At 55.4% G+C, this 23,339-nt stretch overlaps 1 protein-coding gene across 21 annotated transcripts in view; it reads left to right on the top strand.

Annotated features, from left to right (window-relative positions):
* huwe1 (HECT, UBA and WWE domain containing E3 ubiquitin protein ligase 1) overlaps positions 1-21,496 on the top strand; it is a 41,465-nt gene extending 19,969 nt beyond the window's left edge. For 9 of the 21 annotated variants that reach the window (XM_084679064.1, XM_084679058.1, XM_084679068.1 and 6 more), the window contains 47 exons: positions 172-324; positions 511-638; positions 889-970; positions 1,116-1,292; positions 1,538-1,682; positions 1,792-2,240; positions 2,700-2,895; positions 3,102-3,269; positions 3,353-3,501; positions 3,610-3,676; positions 3,901-4,124; positions 4,575-4,786; positions 5,051-5,233; positions 5,423-5,595; positions 5,823-5,962; positions 6,083-6,158; positions 6,280-6,378; positions 6,581-6,708; positions 6,788-6,968; positions 7,335-7,563; positions 7,890-8,068; positions 8,164-8,253; positions 8,383-8,549; positions 8,672-8,717; positions 9,384-9,746; positions 9,963-10,173; positions 10,290-10,414; positions 10,528-10,751; positions 10,963-11,357; positions 11,490-12,168; positions 12,341-13,064; positions 13,360-13,448; positions 13,627-13,783; positions 13,918-14,051; positions 14,261-14,474; positions 14,695-14,945; positions 17,039-17,135; positions 17,233-17,382; positions 17,751-17,996; positions 18,125-18,242; positions 18,459-18,599; positions 18,725-19,012; positions 19,174-19,279; positions 19,546-19,663; positions 19,874-20,055; positions 20,212-20,402; positions 20,604-21,496. In XM_084679064.1, coding sequence (XP_084535190.1) covers positions 172-324; positions 511-638; positions 889-970; positions 1,116-1,292; positions 1,538-1,682; positions 1,792-2,240; positions 2,700-2,895; positions 3,102-3,269; positions 3,353-3,501; positions 3,610-3,676; positions 3,901-4,124; positions 4,575-4,786; positions 5,051-5,233; positions 5,423-5,595; positions 5,823-5,962; positions 6,083-6,158; positions 6,280-6,378; positions 6,581-6,708; positions 6,788-6,968; positions 7,335-7,563; positions 7,890-8,068; positions 8,164-8,253; positions 8,383-8,549; positions 8,672-8,717; positions 9,384-9,746; positions 9,963-10,173; positions 10,290-10,414; positions 10,528-10,751; positions 10,963-11,357; positions 11,490-12,168; positions 12,341-13,064; positions 13,360-13,448; positions 13,627-13,783; positions 13,918-14,051; positions 14,261-14,474; positions 14,695-14,945; positions 17,039-17,135; positions 17,233-17,382; positions 17,751-17,996; positions 18,125-18,242; positions 18,459-18,599; positions 18,725-19,012; positions 19,174-19,279; positions 19,546-19,663; positions 19,874-20,055; positions 20,212-20,402; positions 20,604-20,706 — 9,147 coding nt within the window. In that variant the 3' untranslated portion in view covers positions 20,707-21,496. The remainder of the gene's footprint in view (positions 1-171; positions 325-510; positions 639-888; positions 971-1,115; positions 1,293-1,537; positions 1,683-1,791; positions 2,241-2,699; positions 2,896-3,101; positions 3,270-3,352; positions 3,502-3,609; positions 3,677-3,900; positions 4,125-4,574; positions 4,787-5,050; positions 5,234-5,422; positions 5,596-5,822; positions 5,963-6,082; positions 6,159-6,279; positions 6,379-6,580; positions 6,709-6,787; positions 6,969-7,334; positions 7,564-7,889; positions 8,069-8,163; positions 8,254-8,382; positions 8,550-8,671; positions 8,718-9,383; positions 9,747-9,962; positions 10,174-10,289; positions 10,415-10,527; positions 10,752-10,962; positions 11,358-11,489; positions 12,169-12,340; positions 13,065-13,359; positions 13,449-13,626; positions 13,784-13,917; positions 14,052-14,260; positions 14,475-14,694; positions 14,946-17,038; positions 17,136-17,232; positions 17,383-17,750; positions 17,997-18,124; positions 18,243-18,458; positions 18,600-18,724; positions 19,013-19,173; positions 19,280-19,545; positions 19,664-19,873; positions 20,056-20,211; positions 20,403-20,603) is intronic. The other 12 variants (XM_084679077.1, XM_084679074.1, XM_084679076.1 and 9 more) reach the window with 7 other exon arrangements.
* The last annotated feature ends 1,843 nt before the right edge of the window (positions 21,497-23,339 follow it).

The following is a 23,339-nucleotide window of genomic DNA, read 5'->3' as shown; positions in this document are numbered from 1 at the left end:
CCTCAAGCTGGGAGGGGGTGGGGTTAGGGTTAGAATCACACTGTGTCTCTGAACCCTGGTTGGAACCCTGGATCACCCGTCTGTGTCCTCTCGGCAAGCTATCAAATCAAAGGATGTCAAATCATCCCTGGGCTGCATGTTAATGTGTGTGTGTCCGTGTCCGTGCTGCAGGTGTGGGAGGCCGCCGATGTCCTGATCAAGGCAGCCGTGCCCCTGACCACCAGCGACACCAAGACCGTGGCAGAGTGGACCAGACAGATGGCCACCCTGCCCCAGGCCTCCAACCTGGCAACCCGCATCCTGCTGCTCACGCTGCTGTTTGAGGTACGGGGGGCCCGAGGGGGACCGGCCGTCTCTTCTGTTCTTCATAGACGCGTCACAACCTCAAATAATGAAGGGAGGAGACATGGAGCATCTGGACTGTGTTACTGCCCAGAACATCCCTGCATGCATGTTCTGAGCGTTGATTGCGTCTGTATGTTAATGTGTCTGTGTGTGTGTGTGTTCCAGGAGCTGAAGCTGTCGTGCGCCCGCGTGGTGGAGAACAGCGGCATCCTGGCGGTGCTGACCAAGCTGCTGGAGGTGGTGCAGCCCTGCCTGCAGGCTGCCCAGGAGCAGAAGGACGTCCACACCCCCAAGTGAGACCCCAACACACACACACACACACACACCCCACCAACACAGGACTGACAGACGGCCCCCTGCTGGCTCAGCTTCTCCCGTCTCCCTATAAACATGCAGAGAACATGCGCATGCCGTTTCCGTTGTTCCTGCTGGTGTCATTTGGCAGACGCTTAGCAGTCATTTAGCAGACGCTCTTATCCAGAGCCACTTACAGTAAGTACAGGGACAGTGTCTCAGCACTGATCAGACCCTTGTTCTCCTCAGGTGGATCACGCCAGTGCTGCTCATCATCGACTTCTACGAGAAGATGGCCGTCTCATCCAAGCGCAGAGCCCAGATGAACAAGGTGAGAATCACACCTGTACACACACACACACACACACTGAGGTCCCTAGCGTAGAGCAACGACAAGATCGGATTCCCTTCTTTCTACTCCACCACACACTTTTACACACACACACACTACACAATCTTCTGTGTTCCTCATCCAGTACCTGCAGCCCAACGGGAACAACTGGCGTTGGTTTGACGACCGGTCGGGCCGCTGGTGCAGCTACAGCGCCTCCAACAACAGCACCATCGACTCGGCCTGGCGGGCCGGGGAGAGCAGCGTGCGCTTCACGGCCGGCCGCCGCAGATACACCGTGCAGTTCAACACCATGGTGCAGGTGAGGCAACACGCCAGCCAGCCGGCGCTGGAGCCTTCTCTGGTTTTGGCTGTTTTTTGTTCCTCTCTTGATTGGACCTCTCTGATGTTTGAACTCTGATGTTTTAACCCTTTGTTGAAAAGATTTTTGCCTTAAAATCCCCCCCCCCCCCCTCACACACACCCACCCACCTACTGGTCTGTACTCCTGCCAGCAGTGATGTTTAACCGCCGTCACTACATCTGTTCTCTCCCTCTGCCTCCCAGGTGAATGAGGAGACTGGTAACAGGAGGCCTGTGATGCTGACCGTCCAGAGAGTGCCCCGCGTGCCCAAGCCCTCCAAGGCAGGCAGCATGGCCGACACGGAGAGAGAGGAGAGCAAGACCCTGGAGGAGACCCAGACAGACCCAGGTAACCACCGCCTCCACGACCCCACAGAAGTCAACTCCAAGCCAATCGACAGGTTCAGAAGTCCTGGTCAAACGTCTTTACCACCACCCCCACCTTCTTCTTCCTCCAGACTCTGCCTCCACCACGGTGGAAATGAGCGCCCCCAAGGATGAGGGCCCCCAACAGAAGGAGCCCCCCTCCTCCACGGGGCCCTCGGCGCCCCCGGCCCCCCCCTGCACCGGCCCGGACCCCCCCTCCTCCTCCGCCTCGGAGCGTTCCCCGGGCGGGGCCATCGTGGTGCAGGGCCTGACGGACGAGATGACCACGGTGCTGATCCGCGCCTGCGTCAGCATGATCAGCGTGCCGGTGGACCCCGACACGCTGCACGCCACGCTGCGCCTCTGCCTGCGCCTCACGCGCACCCACCACTACGCCATGATGTTCGCCGAGCTCAAGAGCACGCGCATGATCCTGGGCCTCACGCAGGGCTCGGGCTTCAACGGCTTCACGCCGCTCGTCACGCTGCTGTTCAGGCACATCATCGAGGACCCGGCCACGCTGCGCCACACCATGGAGAAGGTGCGTCAGGCCTCGGGAGGGGGGGCTTTGCGGTTTTCACTTCTGTAAAGGGAAGGGATGCTTTTTACTCGCACTCACTGACATTGCGAGTCAAGGAACCCAAACCTTTTAAGGCTTCTTTTCCATGATTCTGTATTCATGCTTTTTTAAGCATCTATTATTCCCTCATAATGCCGTTGTTTTAAAGGGCGCCTGCTAAGTAAAATCCCAAATCCATCTCAATGTCATAAATTGTTAAATGTTACCCTTTTATAATTCATTTTTTACTATGAATTACACAGCTCAAGGTATATATATTTTTAAATTGTTTTAATGGGTACGATCACAAACAACTACCCCACAAACAAACATAATCATTATTATAACAATTATATAAAAAATGTTATACAACTCGGATACACAACATACTCATGTAATGAAGCCGTAGTAACGCAGTAGCGTGTGCCCCCCCCCCCCCAGGTGGTGAGGTCTGCAGTGACCAGCGGGGCGGGCAGCACCACGTCAGGCGTGGTGTCAGGCAGCCTGGGCTCCCGGGAGATCAACTACATCCTGAGGGTCCTGGGCCCCGCCGCGTGCCGCAACCCCGACTGCTTCGCCGACACGGCCAACAGCTGCGTCCGCATCGCCCTGCCGGCACCACGCGGGGCAGGCACCGGTGAGGACGCACCCCGAGAACACCCGGTCATGGCAATATGCACTCTGAACGCTGTCAGAAGAACTTAATAAGACAGTCGCTCAGTTGTGGAGTACTTGATGATCTGCTGCGTTCTGTGTTTGTGGTTCTGTATGTAGCTTTGGATCAAGGTTTCTAGTAAATGTCTTTTGTTGGTGTATTTACAAACCCTCTCCTTTTGGATCCAGCGTCAGACGACGAGTTTGAGAACCTGCGCATCAAGGGCCCCAACGCGGTGCAGCTGGTCAAGACCACGCCCCTCAAGCTGTCCCCACTGCCCGCCATCCCCGACACCATCAAGGAGGTCATCTACGACATGCTCAACGCCCTGGCAGCCTACCACGCACCTGAAGAAGGTACGGCACTGTCCTCACTGGGGAGGCTGGAGGTTCAGTACGACCCCTAAGATGTCTGGTGCTAACTGTGTGTGTGTGTGTAGCCGAGCGTCCTGAGGAGCGTGCAGCGACGGCTCCAGCTGGTCAGGACCTGTGTCAGATCCTGCAGGATGTGGGCGATGACGTCTACCAGCAGTACAGACTCACACGGCAGGGCAGCGACTTTGACTCGCAGTCTGCCTTCCACATCAACGTAAGTGTGTGTGTGTGTGAGACGTGGACCATTGCTCTTTCCTAATAGACCTACATGGAGAAGTGTGTGTGTGTGTGTTGGTCGCTGACGGTGTGTTTCCCTCTCCAGGCTCAGGTGTTTGCTGCAGACGGAGGCGTGGCTGAGTCCTCCCAGTCTGGAACGCCCCAAGGAGAAGGTGAGCCCCTCTCTCCCCCTCCACTGTCCACCCTGACCCCCCCTGCCCCCCACTGTCCTGCTCCCCCAATTGAGGCTCCAGTGACTGACTCCAGTGAGACGCTGGAACCTGGTTACAAAGGCTCGATTGGAAAAGAGGTTGATGTGTGACGGTTGGTGCCCCTGGCCCTACCTCCGTTTGAACAATGTGTGACAGTCAATCAACCCTCTCTGTTGGTCCCTCAGCCTCCACGCCAGAGGAGATGCGAGAGGAGAAGAAGGAGGTGGAGGGGGAGAAGGGGGCCGGCTCGGAGGAGGGCAAGGGGGCCAAGGCCAAGGCCAGCAAGCCCCTGATGCCCACCTCCACCATCCTGCGCCTGCTGGCCGAGCTGGTGCGCTCCTACGTGGGCATCGCTACGCTCATCGCCTCCTACTGCTACACCGCCGGCCAATCAGAGCTCATCAAGGAGGTGAGCTCCAGAGACGAGCGCTGGGCTGGGTTGTAGTCGTGTTATTTTCTATGTCACCTTTAATTGGTATTATCTAATGTATTTATTTCTGAAAATAACTGGGCTTTGTTCAGTATTGGGTCAAACATCTGCTGCCGTGTTAAGCAGTGTGTGTGGTCTTCTGGTTGTAATATTTTATCCAATAGCACCTTATTTGTCCCTACGTGCGTAGACTTACTAAGCACACGGTTCAATTCTGGGTCATTTTCCAACCTGAGAAAGCGTGCTATTTATAAGAGCGTAAACAGGCTTGTGTCTGACTCATTCCTGCTGTCCTCTGTGGAGCCAGGCCCATTTGGAACACTTATTGTGACCCACAAAAGTATATCATTTCCCTCCGGCCTTAAAATCTCACAGCTCCACTTCCAACCATGCTTTTTGACCTGACTCTCCTCTGCCCCCCCTTAACAGGACTGCAGTGTTCTGGCCTTTGTCCTGGACCACCTGCTGCCTCACACCCAGAACTCTGAGGACAAGGACACCCCCGCCCTGGCACGCCTCTTCCTGGCCAGCCTGGCTGCCGCCGGCACAGGCACCGACGCCCAGGTGGCCCTGGTCAACGAGGTGAAGGCAGCACTGAGCCGGGCGCTGGCCATGGCGGAGGGCACGGAGAAGCACGCCAGGTTGGTAGCGGAGGCAGAGGGTTACTCACTGCTCAGGAAACTTCTCGATTACTGCGGGGGAGGTCGTTTTCCTTGGGGTGAACTGTGGCGATGAAACCAATTGAAACTGAAATTTTGCACCAAGTTAGTCGGTCACGGAAATGCTATTTTTGCGGTCATAGAAACGTCCACGAACATGACAAATAGAGTTGTATTCACTGGCAGTGGGAACCCCACAAAGGCGTATAGCATGTATCCTGAAATGGTTCGTCCCTCCTCCTCCAGGCTCCAGGCAGTCATGTGCATCATCAGCACCATCATGGAGTCGTGCCCGTCCACCTCCAGCTTCTACAGCACAGCCGCCGCCAAGACGCAGCACAACGGCATGAACAACATCATCCGCCTCTTCCTCAAGAAGGGCCTGGTCAACGACCTGGCCCGCGTGCCCCACAGCCTGGACCTGTCCAGGTGGGAGTGCTCAGCACACACAGCGTAACACACCTCGACACACACACACACCTGAGACGCACGCCAGTAGCCTGACTGGAAACAAAAACACATCCATTCCCTGTCGGCCTCGTGCGTCATTGACACCTCCCAGGAGGGTTTGTGACGTCTAACGTCATGTGTGTCTCTCCATGTGGTTGTGTGTGTCAGTCCCAACATGGCCAACACTGTGAACGCTGCCCTCAAGCCCCTGGAGACCCTGTCTCGCATCGTCAACCAGCCCAGCAGCCTGTTCGGGGGCAAGGGAGGCTCCAGCAAGAGCAAGACGGAGCACGACACTGTGGGCGCCACCAGGGACAGCAACAGCAACACACAGGACCCAGGTAACAGGAGACACACACACACACTCCAACTGGTATAAGCCTGGGATAGACCATGGCTTTGTGTTGTAATGACATCAAGGATAAACCAACAGGGAATCGGCACTCAAATATAGATGTGTGTCAGTGTTGGGTCTATGTGGGCTGGTGCTGGTGGAGCTGGTGTCAGTGTTGGGTCTATCTGGGCTGGTGGAGCTGGTGTCAGTGCTGGTGTGTTGCTGTGTGTTCAGGGGACTCTGGGGAGACTGAGCCTGTGGAGGGCAGCCTCAGGGTCCAGGGCCCAGACAACGATCTGATGGACGGAGAGGCGGAGGGAGACTCTGTGGTCATCGCCGGCCAGCCTGAGGTCCTCAGCACGCAGGCTATGCAGGTGAGCGTGTGCACACACACACACACTGCTGACGGAGTAGGACCCATCTGTCTTGGTGGTCCCTGGTTTGATGTGTTTGATGGCCGACACTGGTGCGTTCCCCCTGCTCCCGGTGTGAAGGTGGAGAACGAGCTGGTGGATCTGATCGATGAGCTGCTGGAGAGAGACGCCGGAGCCGTCAACAGCACCATCATCGGTGAGCAAATCTGAAATCTCGACGAGTGCTCTCAGACCTTTGGATCCAAATTTATAGATTTGACAAAAGGAAAGTTACCGAAGGCTCCGCCCCTGATTGGTTATGTGCTCTTGTCAATCAGTAGGGCGTAGTGGCGAGGATGAATCCCAAGAGGATGTGCTGATGGACGAGGCCCCCTCCAACATCAGCCAGGCGTCCACGCTGCAGGCCAACAGAGAAGGTAACGGGGCTCCCTCTGTCCCCCCCCGTCCAGCCCCCCTGTCCAGTCCCCCCTGTCCAGTCCCCCCTGTCCAGTCCCCCCTGTCCAGCCCCCCCCCCCCCCCCCCCCCCGTCTAGCCCCCCCCCCTTGTCCAGCCCCCCCCCCTTGTCCAGCCCCCCTTGTCCAGCTGTGTTGACCTCCTGTCCCCCCCTCTCCCCTCCAGACTCCATGAACATCCTGGAGCCCGAGGACGAGGAGCACACGCAGGAGGAAGACTCGAGCGGCAGCAACGACGACGAGGACAGCCAGGACGAGGAGGAGGAAGAGGAGGAGGAGGAGGAGGAAGACCAGGTAGGGGCAGAGAGTCCGGGCCGTGGCCACTCTGTGCTAGGAGCCCCCAGGCGTGTAGACAGTGTAGTACTTGAGCCAGTCTGCCCCTGCCGTCCCTCAGGATGACGAGGAGGGCGACGAGGACGACGACGACGAGGGCTCTGAGATGGAGCTGGACGAGGACTTCCCCGACATCAACGCCGCGCCGCACATCCGCTTCGAGAGGTTCGACCGGGACGACGACCTCATCATCGAGTTTGACAACATGTTCTCCACCACGGGTGAGGAGGAGGCCTCTCGCCCACTGGAGCCTGTCTCACCTGCTCACGGATCAGGGACTCGTGAACTAGTGCAGGCGTACCTCATAGAACCATTACAAGAATGATTACAAACATTGTTGTTGATGCGTTTTGTGTAGTATCAAATGGTATCATTAGTTTAAAATGAGTGTTTTTGTACTGTATACAGTGCAGTATTTATTGTGAAAAATTCATAGGAGACATAAATTAAACATTTGACAAAGTAGCGTCGTCGTTTAAATGTGCCTGAGTCCGTCTAATCCTAATGTAGCATCAAGTGAGTTTGGGGTTGCGAACATGTCCCCCTAATGTGTGCTACTGTTCTCTCTGTCTACCGTGTTCCTTCAGCTGACATCCCTCCCTCCCCAGGCAACATCCCCAGCTCCCACCCCCTGATGGTGCGCCACGCCGACCACGGCTCCCTCACCCTGGGCGGGGCGGGCACCAGCAGCCGGCTGGCCCCAGGCATGGGCCGCAACCAGCGCACGCTGCGCCAGCTCACCGCCAACACGGGCCACACCATCCACGTGCATTACCCCGGCAACCGCCAGCCCAACCCCCCGCTCATCCTGCAGAGGTGAGGCTGTGTGTGTGTGTGTGTGTGTGTGTGTGTGTGTGTGTGTGTGTGTGTGTGGGGTCTTGTTTAACTACCCTAGTGGGGATCAAATGCCCTCAGAGGTCTGGGGAAACGTGAAAGGCTTGACTACAAATGCTTTTCTTCCCAAGGGTTTAAAAAAAAAAAAAATACATTAGGCCCCTGTTTCCCAGACACGGATTAAGCCTAGTCCTGAAGTGAAAAGTTCAATGAAGATCTCCATTGAAAATGTTTTTAGTGTGTGTTTGTATTGGTTAGAATGCGATCATGTGGTAGTAAATGTGTGTGCTCCCCCCTCCTCCTCCCAGGCTGCTGGGCCCCAGCGCGGCAGCAGACATCCTGCAGCTGTCCAGCTCCCTGCCCCTGCAGTCCCGCGGCCGCGCCCGCCTCCTGGTGGGCAACGAGGACGTGCACATCATCGCCCGCTCGGACGACGAGCTGCTGGACGACTTCTTCCACGAGCAGAGCAGCACCGGGGGACAGGCCGGTAAGACCCGCCCCCACCACCACCCCACACGTGCTGCTAGCGTCCCCCGTTGTGACGGGCTGGAGGAGGGTCTGACATGTGGTCCTCTCTACCAGGAACCCTCTCCAGCATCCCCACCGCCCTCACCCGCTGGACGGACGAATGTAAGGTGCTCGACGCAGAGAGCATGCACGACTGTGTCGCCGGTGAGCCAAGCCCTTCCTTTACGTTGACCATCTGAATGATGGATTCTTTATGATGAGCAAAAGAAAATCCACAACAAAGCATCAGAAGTGTTAACTCCCCCTCCCCTCCTCGGTGTGCGCTGCCTGCAGTGGTGAAGGTGCCCGTGCTGCAGCACCTGGAGAGCCTGAGGGACGAGGAGCTGGAGGAGCGCAGGGAGAAGAGGAGGCGGCAGCTGGCCGAGGAGGAGGAGGCCAAGCAGAACGAGAGGAGGACCTCTGGAGGAGGAGCAGAGGAGGCCAGGGAGCAGAGTCTGCAGGTGGGCACACACACACACAGAAAGACAGACATAGAGACACAGAGGAGAGGAGCTTGACCGTGTCCTATAGATCCTCACATGCCGATGTCTCTGCCTCAGGCTGACTTGTCTCTGTTCTCCAGGGTTCCGCTCTGGGGACCGTCAACGGTGCTGGAGAGAACACAGCAGGTACCGTCTCCTTCCATCTTAAACCCGCCTCCTCCCATGCCCACTCCCCCCTCCTCCAGCTCAGGTAGGGGAGAGGTGGAGGTGACCCGTGAGCGACAGGATCGACTCGTCCCTGAAGACAGTGCGTGCTGTGGGCTGAGGTAGTAGTTTGTATAGTTTTAGGATCACACCAGATCTGGGAGATAACTATACAGTCTACTGTCTTTCCCAAGGCAACGCCTCAACCAACCAGCAGCTGTCGCTCCCGTCGTCCGTCACCACGGAGACCGCAGCCCTCCAAGCTTGGCTCAGACAGAAGAACTGGCTTAATAGAGCCTTTTTAGTTTTAGTCTGTTTACAACTGGAGTATTGACAAACACACACTGCAGTGTGTCGTGGTACGCATTGTGTGTATGTGTTCGGCAACAAGACCTCTCGGTGTGCTGAGGTGAGGTAGTAAGTTGTGTTGTTGTTGGGGATCAGGATTGTGCACCCCGTATAGGAGATAACTATACAACTTACTGCCTTCCTTAGTGCCACCGCCCAACATCTCATCTGTGCTGCCACATGGACGCTAAACGGAGCTCTTCGCTGTTGTCATTGGCTGATGTAATCCTTTGGCCCGCCTCTTGCGTTGACTAAATTCCCCCCTCCTCCTGCCCCACCTTCTTTGTTTTGTCCAATCAGAAGGTGAGCAGGCCCAGGGCGTGGCCGGGTCCTGCCTGGACCCCCCCAGGGTGTCGGAGGGCTTCCTCAGCGCCCCTCCTTCCGGGGAGCTCACGCCCACCACGCCCGCCCCCCACCAACAGGCCCTGGTCTCCCTGGAGACGGCCATCAGCCAGCAGGTCCACCAGCCCATCGCAGACCTCCTGCTGGGAGAGGCCCACGCCAATTCGCTGGTGGCGCTGGCGGGGGCGGGCCTGCCCCCCCTGGCAGGAGGAGAGCGACCCCACTGTGACGTGGAGGCGTCCCAGATGGAGATGTCCCCGGCGCCCACTACTGGTGAGAGAGCAGGAGGAGGAGGAGGAGCGATGGATGGAGTCAGGGAAGGTAGACTCATTTTGACAACCCTATCAACATTCTGTACGCCGACTGGGCCGCCAGTGAGGGCACTAAGCCGTGTTGTCGAACCAAACTGTTCTGCCTACTTCTGTCTCTGTGTTCTTTGAAAAAAGATCATTTAGTCACTTGTCCGCTAAATAGTTGTGTCAAATGGTGAGCGGTTGGTTTCTGGGTAACTGACTGGCCCCGTGTCTCCCCCTCCAGCCTCCCTCAGCCCAGACATAGTCGAGACGTCTGAGCCCGCCGCCGTGGGCGTGTCACAGCTCGAGGGCTCACCCATGGATACCAGTAGCCCCGCCTCTGCCACGCACGAAGACCCCGCTCCCAACCCTGTCCAGCCAGGGCACCTGTCCCAGGAACTGTCCGGAAGTGGGGACAGTGGCCTGACAGACAGGCAGACGGACGCAGAGACTGGGTGAGTGACTTGGGGGTCAGGAGGGGGGCGATGTGTGTGTTAATACATTTTTTATAAGGAAATGGCACTTATGTAACAAACCCCTTAAACATGTACATATTTCACCCTCCATCCAGCTCAACCTCCGTCTCCTCCCCCGGTGAGACCATCCCCAGGAGTGACAGCGCCGACAGCCAATCGCAGGCCATCCAGGAAGAGCCTCTCCCATCCACCAGCAACGAAGATGAGGACCCGCTGGCAGGTGAGGGATCCTATGAGCCCATGATGCTCTCGTGTGTGTGTGTGCTCTGATCTTTCCACCTCACGCACACACACACGCACTCGGCTCACTCCATCTGTTTCCTCCGTCTCCAGGCATCAGTCTGCCAGAGGGTGTGGACCCGTCCTTCCTGGCGGCCCTGCCCGAAGACATCCGCCGGGAGGTCCTGCAGAACCAGCTGGGCATCCGGCCTCCGTCCCGCCCCCCGGCCACATCCACCCTGCCCTCCACCACCGCCCCCGTGCTGGGCGGAGGGCCCGGGGTCACTGAGGTCAGCCCCGAGTTCCTGGCCGCCCTGCCCCCCGCCATTCAGGAAGAGGTGAGGCCCCGGGGGGAATGAAACAGACCTCTGCCGTGTTCTCCACAACTGAACTGTTTAGACGCGCTTCAACAATGCTCCCAGAGGCCAGACAACCAAAACATGGTTTGGTGCAAGTAGACAAACTGGAGATCACTCCCCATAGAATGGTACCCATCACACTGAGGTGGAGCTGGTTGTAGAAGGCCTAACCCCCCTCCTCCTCCTGCAGGTCCTGGCCCAGCAGAGAGCGGAGCAGCAGAGGCGTGAGCTCTCCCAGCAGCCCCCCACCAGCGACACGCCCCTGGACCCCGTCACCTTCATCCAGACGCTGCCGTCGGAGCTGCGCCGCAGCGTGCTGGAGGACATGGAGGACAGCGTGCTGGCCGTCATGCCCCCGGACATCGCGGCCGAGGCGGCGGCCCTGCGGCGCGAGCAGGAGGCGCGCCAGCGCCAGCTGATGCACGAGCGGCTGTTTGGCCACAGCTCGTCCTCGGCCCTGTCGGCCATCCTGCGCTCGCCCGCCTTCACCAGCCGCCTGGGGGGCAACCGGGGGGTCCAGTACACACGGCTGGCGGTGCAGAGGGGGGGCACCTTCCAGATGGGCGGGGGGGCCAACCACAGCAGGTGAGGGAGGACGGTGGGTGGGTGGGTGGGTGGATGCTGATTATGTGGAATAGATCTGCAATGTGTATCGAGCTCCATCTCCTCCTCGTGTCTGACTGAGGTGTGTGTGTGTGTGTGTCTCTCTCTCTCCAGACCCTCCAGCTCCAGCGTGGACTCCCTCCTGCGCCTCCGCGGGCGCCTGCTCCTGGACCACGAGGCCCTGTCCTGCCTGCTGGTGCTGCTGTTCGTGGACGAGCCCAAGCTCAACACCAGCCGGCTGCACCGCGTGCTGCGCAACCTGTGCTACCACTCGCAGACGCGCGGCTGGGTGATCCGCAGCCTGCTGTCCATCCTGCAGCGCAGCAGCGAGAGCGAGGTGTGCCTGGAGACGTCGCGCCTGGACGAGGCCCGCGGGAAGAGGGCCGCAGCCGCCTCGCAGGCGGGCTGCGGGGGCAAGGCGGCCGCCCAGGCCTCCCAGGCCTCGTCCTCCCTCTCGTCCTCCTCCTCGTCCTCGTCCCTGGAGCTGCTGAACAGGGTGGAGTCTCGCAGCTCCTCCCAGCTCTCCTGGCTCTCCGTTTCCATGGACGCGGCGCTGGGCTGCCGGACGAACATTTTCCAGATCCAGCGGGCGTCCGGGAGGAAGCACGCCGACCGCCACGCCTCGGCTGCCGCCGCCAGCTCGTCCGGGGCGGGGACGCTGGGCGGGGCCATGTCGGGGGCCGGAGGGGGCGTGACCTGCGCCTCCGGGGGCGGCTCCACCGTCCACATCCACCCCCAGGCTGCTCCCGTGGTCTGTCGTCACGTACTGGACACACTCATCCAGCTGGCTAAGGTGAGAGGGGGGGACATGACTGCAGAGTGATGGGGGGGGTTGGCGCATCTGTCAGCAGGCAAACCAGTTCATAGAAATGTCAATAAACCAGACCAGTCAGGTGTCGGATTGGTTGTTGGATCGTTTTGGCATTGAGCTTTAAACCACTCTGTTCCTCCCCCCGGCTTTCCAGGTGTTCCCCAGTCACTTCACCCAGCAACGCTGCAAGGACCTCCTCTCCTCGTCGTCCTCGTCCGACCTGGACGCCCGCCTGTGTGCCGTGGCCTCTGGAGGAGGAGGAGCAGGGGGCGGCTCCAGAGGAGGGGCCACCTCCCAGAACAACCCCTCCTCCAACCTCCCCGGCAACCCCTCGTCCGGCCAGAACTCCCTGGGCTCCTGCTCGGCCGCCCAGTCCCTGGGCATCTCCACCGACTTCTGGGACCTGCTGGTCAAGCTGGACAACATGAACGTGAGCCGCAAGGGCAAGGCCTCCATGAAGACGGTGCCCCTGGGCGGGGCCGGCGAGGCGGAGGGCGCCCAGCTGAGCCTGGAGGCCTCTCCGCTGGGCCAGCTGATGAACATGCTGTCCCACCCGGTGATCCGCCGCAGCTCCCTGCTCACGGAGAAACTGCTGCGCCTGCTGTCCCTCATCTCCATCGCCCTGCCCGACAACAAGGCCACCGAGGTGCCCGCCGGACACCCCGCCCCGCAGGGCGCCGGCGGCGTCGCCAACCCGGCCACCTCCTCCTCCACCACCAGCGTGGCTGCAGCCCCCGTGCCGGCGGGCGTGGCCCAGGGCTCGGTGGGCCCCGGGGCGGTGTTGCTGGGCGCCGGCCAGGGCTCGTCCTCAGGGACGGGGCTGGCCGCCTCCTCCTCGGCCGTGTCCATCACCTCCACCTCTGGAGCCGGCTCAGCAGGTCAGCTCCCCCTCTTAGGACTCGCGTCACAGACACTTGAGCACCTCCCACGTTAGTCGTTCAGTCAGCCACCAGCAACACATGGACAGCATATCCCATAAGCACAAACCTTAGCTGTTGCCTGCCTCTCTGCGGCTGAAACACCTGCATTGTTCCCTCCTGGGCATGGACAGTGTACTAGATCAGCTCATGTACAGGATGTGAATGTGTTGGTCAGCATGAAGCTCAGGGCAGCATGTAGGCTGGGTGGAGGAGACAGAGAGAGAATCATTCAGGTGTGTGTTTGTCCTGACAGGGAAGCAGAGAGCAATCGTCAGCATTGAGAGCGACACCAAGCTGGCATCAACGGGACTCACAGAGAAACAGCTGCAGTTGTCTGTGGAGGTATGATCACACACACACACACACACACAGCTCCCCAAACAGGTTGTTACCTACGTGTGTGTTTAAGGGTTTCTTTGAGTGTGATACGTCTGTCTTAGTGGTTATCGTGTTTCTGTTTTCCCTGGTGGTTCAGGTTTCTTGATAACGTGATGGTCATCGTTCTTGTGTGTGTGTGCAGGTGTTGACCTCCCACTCGTGTTCAGAGGAGGGTCTGGAGGACGCGGCCAACATCCTGCTGCAGCTGTCCAGAGGAGACGGAGCCACCAGGGACACGGTGCTCAGACTGCTGCTGAGCGGGGCCCGACACCTGGGGTACACACTCTGCAAGCAGATCGGTCAGTACCACACACACACCTGGGGTACACACCCCTGACACACACACACACACACCCCCCAGGTCCTCATGTATGACCTCTGAGCCCCACCCCCCCAGGTCCTCATGTATGACCTCTGAGCCCCACCCCCCCAGGTACTCTGTTGGCTGAGCTGAGGGAGTACAACCTGGAGCAGCAGAGACGAGCCCGGGCCGACGCCCAGTCACCTGACGCCCCGTCTGACGACTCATCCCTGTCCGCCAGGCTCAGGGGCAAGGTGCCCAGCAGGTGAGGAGAGGGTGCTGCTGCTGGGGAGAGGGGGGGGCCCAACCAGGCCTTATGACCACCAGACAGCCCTGGGTATAGAAAGCCCTGCTACTAGGTGTGTGTGTGATGCTGGGTGCACGTGTGAGGGACTGAAGCGCGCGTGGGGTGCCGGCTGTGCCCTGTGCTCCATAATGACTGTCCTCTGCTTCGCCGCCCATCCCCGCGCGCTGGCGGGGGCGCAGGTTCGACGGGTCGGAGAGCGTGGTGATCGTGGCGGCCCAGAAGCGCACGCTGGGGGGCCGCGAGCTGCAGCTGCCCTGCATGAGCTCCCTGACCTCCAAGACGTCCACGCAGAAGTTCTTCCTGCGCGTGCTGCAGGTCATCATCCAGCTGAGGGAGGACACGCGCCGCGCCAACAAGAAGGCCAAGCAGACAGGACGGCTAGGTAGGGAGAGAGCGCACACACACACACACAATCTCATACATGCACACACACACACACACTCATACATGCACACACACACTCTGGCCCCTTCTTTGGTTATTAAGTGTAGCTGTTGAACAATGTTTTGTCTACACAAATGTGTCTGTGGTACCTGATACTCCAGCTGTAGTAGGTAGGTCCTGTTCCTTCCTGTAGTGACCCCTCCTCCTCCCCTCTCCAGGGTCCACCAGTCTGGGCTCAGCCAGCAGCATCCAGGCCGCCGTGCGCCAGCTGGAGGCCGAGGCGGACGCCATCATCCAGATGGTGAGAGAGGGGCAGCGGGCACGCCGCCTCCAGCAGGCCCCGCCCCCCACCGCCGCCGCCGTCGTGGCCGCCGCCTCCGGAGCCTCGGTCGCGGCCCCCCATGTCCCCACAGCTGCCCCGCCCAGCGCTGCTGCTGCTACTGCTGCTACTGCTGCTGCCGCAGCCACGGTTAGCATGACTGGCCGCACTGACAGCAGGGCACAACCGCTACTGATGGAGCCTGCACACACACACACACACACCTGCCCACACACACACACCTGCCCACACACACACACACACCTGCTAGGGATGGGCGCTATGGCCTAAAATCCATATTGCAATATACATTGCAGCCTGTTGCGATAACGATATATCACGATATATAAATGATAATAGAACCATTTCAGAACAGGTTACATAGACCCCAGTGTTTCCCCACACATAGACTAATTTGTGGCGGTGCACCACACAGAATCCACATTGGCCGCCAGAAATTGTGTTTCGTTATTATTTTTTTAATAAGCAGGATTATCAGCGTATTAGTTCAGCTGCATTTCCTTACCCTGCTCTCCCTCTGTCTCTCTGTCACTCACGCGTCTCTCACATACACACGCACACAGTCATAACTTCAGCACACGCTAGCAACAACACTATGCAATGTCAGCGAGCCTTCAGCATTAGTAGGCTACCGTAGCTACAAGTCTAGGAAAGTTGAGGTGACTTTTTGCTAGGTACCTACTGACATGCCATCGTTCTTTTGGTGAGCTGTCTCACCAGCCCTACTTACCCGGCGTCATGTAGCCGACCAAATACTTATTTAGCACTAGTGTTGCTACCTGCATATATGCAGAAATTGTTTACAATATTTTGAGGATTCAACCAGTACTGCTCAAGCAGAAAGACGGGGTCAGGGAGAGAGAGATAGATTTGTTAGGCTTTTAAGAAAGAGTAGGAGAGGATATACTGTAATACATATACAAAAAAAAGCTTATGTGTAACGTTCTGTGTAACGACCCTCCCCAGTAGTTTGCTGCTGCTCGTCGGCTTAAATACCAATCAAGTCCAGATAATGGATGTTGCACCGCTCTTTCACCAGCTTTCTCTTTCAACCATAGCTACTCAAGATGATTAATACGATGATGCGTTGCAGCTCGTCTCTCTAAATTTCGCAGGGAAAATTGCGTCCTACATGCCTTATCGCGATAGAATTTAAATCTCTATCGTAGGCCAATTTTCTATCGTTTATATTACATATTGTTTATATCGCCCATTCCTAACACCTGCCCACACACACACACCCACACACACACCTGCCCCCACACACCTGCCCACATGCCGCACCCATCCACTCATCACACTCCAAACACATCCTACTCATGCTTGTGGCCAAACACATCCCATGCGTACTCCACCTCTACTCCCATCCAGCACAACCTTTCCTATGTACCAGCAGTAACCACCATCATGCAAATGCTCCAGGCATACTGCACTCTACTGAGACACTAGATCTGACGCGCTCGCGTTGAACAACTATTTCATCCAAAGTGCTGAGCACACACATACACAACATGAACTTGTGCAACACATGCATATTGCTGAGAAATGTATGGGCTGAGGTCAATGCCGCATCATACTACTGACACGCATACATCCTCGTGCTATTAAATGACATCATCTGATACCACGAGTGATGTCGCTGACATCATACCCAGACTGACCCCCTAGCCCAGTGAGCAGTATCTGAATCCAGCCAATCACGTGAACACGTCATAGAGGGTCTCACTGGAGCAGCGTGCCATTCACCCAGACAGCATCATCAGAGCCTGCCATCTGAGTGCACACACCTCACACTCACTCACACTCAAACTCGACAAAGAATGAATGCTTGTGAACAGACAGCAATACATGCATCGCATTCTCTGTGCAGACGACCTGTCTGTCTTGTCTGGTGTCGTACTGTTGGCCGGTCTGGATTGAGAATGTTCTGCCTGCCTCTGTTGGATCTGATCTCAGGTTGATGATGATGATGATGATTGGCTGGTTGTCATGGCTTCATGCTTTTGCCCCCGCCCACTCCCCTGCCCCGCTCTGTGTGAGGTCTTGAATGTCACGTTGCATGGCAACCTCGGGAGTGCACATGGTTAGGGCCGTGTGAGCACCAACCTGTATTGATAACCCTCTCTCTCTCTTTCTTTTCACTTGCTGCCTCCCATATTCTCTCTCTCTGTCCTCCCTCCCGGTCCTCCTGGTCCTCCTGCCCCGTGTTCCCCCCCTTCCAGTCAGAGGTGCAGGCAGAGTCCCAGGCCGCCCAGAGGGACGACTCCCCTATGGATGTGGACCAGCCTTCCCCTCTGGACCAGGACCCTGCCCCCCTGGGTGAGACACGCAGCACGCGCTTGATTGCGCACGCGGTTGTTTTCCCTAAACTGTGTAGACCTTTATTGATCGTTTTCATTTGGCGGGTTTTTGACAGATGAAGAGGGCAACAGCCAATCAGAGAACGAGGAAAGGTTGCCGGACCTCCCCCTACTGAGCGAGCAGCTGCTATTGGACGAGCTGTGGGACATGCTCGGGGAGTGTCTGAAGGAGCTGGAGGAGTCCCATGACCAGCACGCCGTCCTGGGTAACACCACGCCGCTCTTTCACAACACGCCTGTCTTTACAACACGCCTGTCTTTACAATACGTTTGTCTTGACAACATGCCTGTCTTTACAACACGCCTGTATTTTTGTCCTTCTGTACACACATGTACATATACAGTACTATGAAAAAGTCTTAAGCACAATGACATTTTCATTTTAAAACGGTAAAGCAAAAATGCTTCAATGAAAGGCCTTACCTTTCGCTGCATTACACTTTAATACTGCAGCACAAATACAGAAGACAAAAAGCAATATTCATGTCAAAGTGGTGTGCCTTTTCCACGGTATCGTATACACACATACCCACACACCCCTATACATGTATGTGTGTTCACGTCCCTCCTGCAGTGCTGCAGCCGGCAGTGGAGGCCTTCTTCCTGGTCCACGCCACGGAGCGCGAGAGCAAGCCGCCGGTGCGCGACACGCGGGAAAGCCAGCTGTCCCACATCAAGGACGAGCCCCCGCCGCTGTCCCCAGCGCCCCTCACCCCCGCCACGCCCTCCTCCCTGGACCCCTTCTTCTCCCGAGAGCCCTCCTCCATGCACATCTCCTCCAACCTGCCCCCCGACACGCAGAAGTTCCTGCGCTTTGCTGGTCAGTGGTGGTGGTGGTGGGGGGGAGGTGGTTGTAGGGAAAAGGATGGATTCAGTCTTTTGACGGGTTTTGATTTGACATGGCAACTAACCCCCTTCATTCCTTTTTCTCTCCCCCCCCCCCCTCAGAGACGCACCGCACCGTGCTCAACCAGATCCTGCGCCAGTCCACCACCCACCTGGCCGACGGACCCTTCGCCGTGCTGGTTGACTACATCCGCATCCTGGACTTTGACGTCAAGCGGAAGTATGGAATACACACACACACACACACAGACCCTCCCCTGGCCACAATGTTCAGCCCCTTCCTTCACCACACACCATCAGTGTTGGTTTCTGACATTAAAGTTTTCAGTTCATGTCAAGCGAAACCTTAAGGGGAGATCTCTTCTTGGGTGTGAGGTAAAGCTGGCTCCCCCGTCCCATCCCAACCCTTCACCATCTCCCCCCTCCCCCCACCAAGGTATTTCCGCCAGGAGCTGGAGCGTCTGGACGAGGGCCTGAGGAAGGAGGACATGGCGGTGCACGTGAGGAGGGACCACGTGTTTGAGGACTCGTACCGAGAGCTGCACCGCAAGAGCCCAGAGGACATGAAGAACAGACTGTGAGACTCTCCCCCTCTCTCTCTCTCTCTCTAGCGCTCTTGTCCTCTCTTTCACACTGTGCTGAATGAGTTGCCATGTCTCCCTTTCACCCCCTTTCTGGGTTCCCCCATCCCCCCCCTTGCAGGTACATTGTGTTCGAGGGCGAGGAGGGCCAGGATGCCGGCGGCCTGCTGAGGGAGTGGTACATGATCATCTCCCGGGAGATGTTCAACCCCATGTACGCCCTGTTCCGCACATCGCCCGGCGACCGCGTCACCTACACCATCAACCCGTCGTCCCACTGCAACCCCAACCACCTCAGCTACTTCAAGTTTGTGGGCCGCGTGGTGGCCAAGGCCGTCTACGACAACCGGTTGCTGGAGTGCTACTTCACCCGCAGCTTCTACAAGCACATCCTGGGCAAGAGTGTTAGGTAGCGTCCCCACCATGCGCTTTCCACGACTCACTGAGAGACTGAGGCGCGGTCGTGACTTCACGTCATGTGCCGTGCAAGCGTTAAAAAGGGTTGTTTGGTGTGTGGAGACAGACTGTGAGGTTAACTGCTGTGTGTGTGTGTCGTCTGTCCTCCTCCAGGTATACTGACATGGAGAGCGAGGACTACCCCTTCTTCCAGGGCTTGGTCTACTTACTGGAGAACGATGTGTCCACCCTGGGCTATGAGCTGACATTCAGCACTGAGGTCAGTCCCTCCTCAGCCCTCCCCCTCTCCCCAGTCCAGTGGGTTCCTCCACCTCTTCAAACTGTCTGAGCATGCAGCTCCTCGAGGGCCTGGTTCTAGAACCATCTACGTCCTTATCTTTGATTCAATATCCGTGTTTTTGACACTGCGGTTAGTTATCCATCTGACGGCGCTGAAGGGCTGCTACTGAGAGGGTGTTACCGGAGGGTTATCTTATCTACTGCGAAGCAGCTCTGAAGCGTGTGTGTGTGTGTATGTGTGTGCAGGTTCAGGAGTTTGGGGTGTGTGAGGTGCGGGACCTGAAGCCCAACGGGGCCAACATCATTGTGACGGAGGAGAACAAGAAGGAGTACGTGCACCTGGTGTGCCAGATGAAGATGACCGGTGAGAACCTTCAACCAAGTCGTCACATCAGAGTTGCAAGGAAAACACAACCAGTATCACACATGCTGAGGGGCTTCAGAATAAGGCCAATACTAAGTGTCAGTTGTCTAATGCTTTGGAGAAAGCAATAGAGAATGTCCGGTTTACGGTTCTCTCCGTAAACCGGTTGGATCCTAATGGTGTGACCCTTCTCCCTCTCCCTCCCTCCAGGTGCAATCCGTAAGCAGCTGGCCGCCTTCCTGGAGGGTTTCTATGAGATCATCCCCAAGAGGCTCATCTCCATCTTCACGGAGCAGGAGTTGGAGCTGCTCATCTCCGGCCTGCCCACCATCGACATCGACGACCTCAAGGCCAACACCGAGTACCACAAGTACCAGTCCAGCTCAATACAGGTAGGACGCACAACCTCACGCTACTGAAGACTAAAGAGACACGTTTGACCACACACACCCCCTCACCAATCAGACCGCCACGTTCCCCAGCGTGGCTGCGGTATTGCTGTCCCTAACGACTCCCATGTTTTTCTACCCGAATGTATCGCTACCCAGATCCAGTGGTTCTGGAGGGCCCTGCGCTCCTTCGACCAGGCCGACCGGGCCAAGTTCCTGCAGTTTGTTACAGGCACCTCCAAGGTGCCCCTTCAGGGCTTTGCCGCGCTCGAGGGGATGAACGGCATCCAGAAGTTCCAGATCCATCGCGACGACCGCTCCACTGACCGCCTCCCCTCAGCCCACACCTGGTAAAGACACACCTCACCCTCACAGCACCCTCTGGACGTGCATGAAGTCTTTTGAACTTTAGGTTTCGGTCACGTTGGTGTCATAGAAGTCAGTCGAAGACCTGGCTTCCTCACTGGCCCAGGGAGCTGGTTTCATGAATGGGCTCAGTCTCCTGAGGGTCTCTCCATCACTCACCTCTCTCCCTCCTTTGTGTCTTGCAGCTTTAACCAGCTGGACCTCCCAGCCTACGAGAGCTATGAGAAGCTGAGACACATGCTGCTGATGGCCATTCAGGAATGCTCCGAGGGATTCGGACTGGCTTAGACACTGAGACTCTTAAACCAATGCCGCGCGCACACACCCACACACATACAGATACATACACGATTTAGATATGCCTACTCTTGACAGATTCAAACTGAGGACACACACTCACACTATTATAGACGGAAATGGCCTAGGTTTACTGGTTTCTAATCCCATGTAAAAGGAACGGAGTCAGACCAGCAAGCCAGACAGACTGATTGACATGTGACATTGCCTACTACACACAGAGCCTCATGTTGACACACACAACTGTACCTGGTATATTTGTGAGTCTCCCTCTTCCCTCCCTATTAAAATGACAACCCTGAGTGGAGGCAGAGGATAAACACATGGACTAATATAAAAGACATTTTCTCCATTTAGTTTGATTTCTCTGTACAAAAGGTTTGGGAGTTTATTATGTTTAATCTTTTTTGTTCTTCTCTGGCTGTGTAAAAAGGAGAAGGTTGTTTGTGTGTGAACAGGATGGTTATAAAACCTTTGGGGAAAAAAATGTTGGTTTCTCGTTGCAAATTTGTGACCTCATAAGCCTTGAACGATGGGTGTTTTTAGGGGGAGGGGGGCAGGGTTAAATAACTTGAGAAGTTTTGAAGAAATTCAGGAAAATGCACTTTTCAAAGTTTTGTGGCATTTTTAAGGAAGGATGGTACAAAAAAAAAACGAGAACAAGTGAAGGAGAAGAAATTAACCACAAAATCTAGAGTATTTTTGGCTATTAAATCGCTGACCCAGCCTTGAGCCTTTGAATCAGAGTGAAATAACTACATGAATAAATGCATAAAATTGAGTCTATTGTCTCTTTTAAGATTGTTTTAACTTTTATTTATTTTAGTGACACCATTCATCAAAACCTTTCGCTAATCGTGCGCTTGCACTTATTTACAGTTAATTGAGATATGGAGACAATTAGGCCTACTCAGTGTGTATTGACCACACTGTCTACATACAGTAGATCATCATTTGAACAGGGTTCCCATGGGCCTTGACATTTAAAAAAATCTAGAAAAGGATAAAGTCCTTAAGTTTTGTTTTACAGAGAATGAACCTTGAAGGTGCTTGAATCCACCGTGGAGACATTCTTCATTAAATTATATCAGTTAAAGGTTCAGGGAATGTTTAGTTTTACAAGCTTAAAATCATGAATCGTCTCAAAAGTTATGTTATAGCTTTTACAATTGTATAACTCAATATTAATCAACTTCACTCACCCAGGAGAAGTGCATATTTAAGGATTTGTGGCTGGAAAATTATTGCATCAAATTGTGAATTTGTAAATATGTCAGTGATGTGCACATAGTCCAATGTCATGTATGTAAATAGTCTCTTGAACTACAGTCAGGGGGAAAGTCAGCGTTTAGGTACCTCAGGCCTTGTCACTTTCCTACACATGAGAAGTATTACAGAGACCGATGTATGTTCAAGCATCATATTTTGAAATCCAGATTGTATCATACTCCAAGATGCACAAAGTTCCACTTTGTCACGAGTGTCATGTAATATCCAGCCACTAAAGTGGCCACCAATGGTATGAAACATACAGACATAAGTCTGTGCTTTAACACTTTCCAATTGGGATATATGACAATCATCCAATTCATACTGCAAAGTGTGCAATGTTAAGTCCTTCAATTTTAGGAAATGGGACCTTGAAGGGAATGGAAAAGGAATCAAATGTGATGTTGAGCAAGGTGTGGGAACTAATTCAACTATGGGTTCCAAGAGTCAAAGCCTTTGACACTGTGCTATCACGCTCATCTGCTGAGGTAGACTGAAAGCAGAGCTATGGGGTAGAGGAGCAGACAGACTGCCAAGAAGAAGTTGTGTTGTCGACAAGGAATCGTGGAGAACTGTTCCATCACATCACCTCTTTACATCCTTCTGACCATGCCAATAAACAAGGCTAGGCAGCCATTCAATTGGTCCAGTTTTAGATGAGTCTGGGCCTTCACTACACTCAGCCAGGTGTATTTGATGAGCTTAGATTGTGGAGGATTTGGATTCAATGATAGTTTACAGCCTGGTAAATGTGTCCAAATTCACCCAGCATTTTCACTTATCGTTTTGACCGTTTTTAATTACTTCATACGTTTGCAAACTAGGCTTTGAGATGTGTGCTGCGATTGTGGTTGGCGTATATTGTGAGAAGGATATTAAGAAATAACCAATGCTAATATAGATAACTGCTAATAGAAATAATCTCGCCTGGGTAAATACTATTTACGATGCTGTGACAACAACAGAGTGGCTCACTTCCGTTGTGTTGTAATTTTGTGTTGCTGCTTTAGCACTTGTGCTCTGGCTTTTCGAAAAGCGACACGTCTCGGCCACCGTACAGCACTGCCAAGGACAGAAAGGGTATGCAGAGTTGTGACAACCATAGACACATATATGTCTATGGTGACAACAGCGCTGATCTGATAATCATCATAGTAAAGCTTCCGGTCCAAGGCGGTCTCAAACACAGCACAGTAACACACGCAAATTAACTAGTTGTTAGAACCGACACACCGGTCAAGCTCAAATTGAGTAATAAATTCCTTCGAAAACACACATAAAATATGAAGTATACTTATTTTGTACATGAATGTTGCCGTTAGGGCATGTGACATCTATTTGCATGTTTCTTAAAT

This window comes from Hypomesus nipponensis, chromosome 18 (genome assembly GCF_054491055.1).
Source record: "Hypomesus nipponensis isolate SF chromosome 18, ASM5449105v1, whole genome shotgun sequence".
Lineage (NCBI taxonomy): Eukaryota > Metazoa > Chordata > Actinopteri > Osmeriformes > Osmeridae > Hypomesus > Hypomesus nipponensis.
Note: the sequence above shows the minus strand (reverse complement) of the source record. Positions and strands in the feature narration are given on the sequence as shown.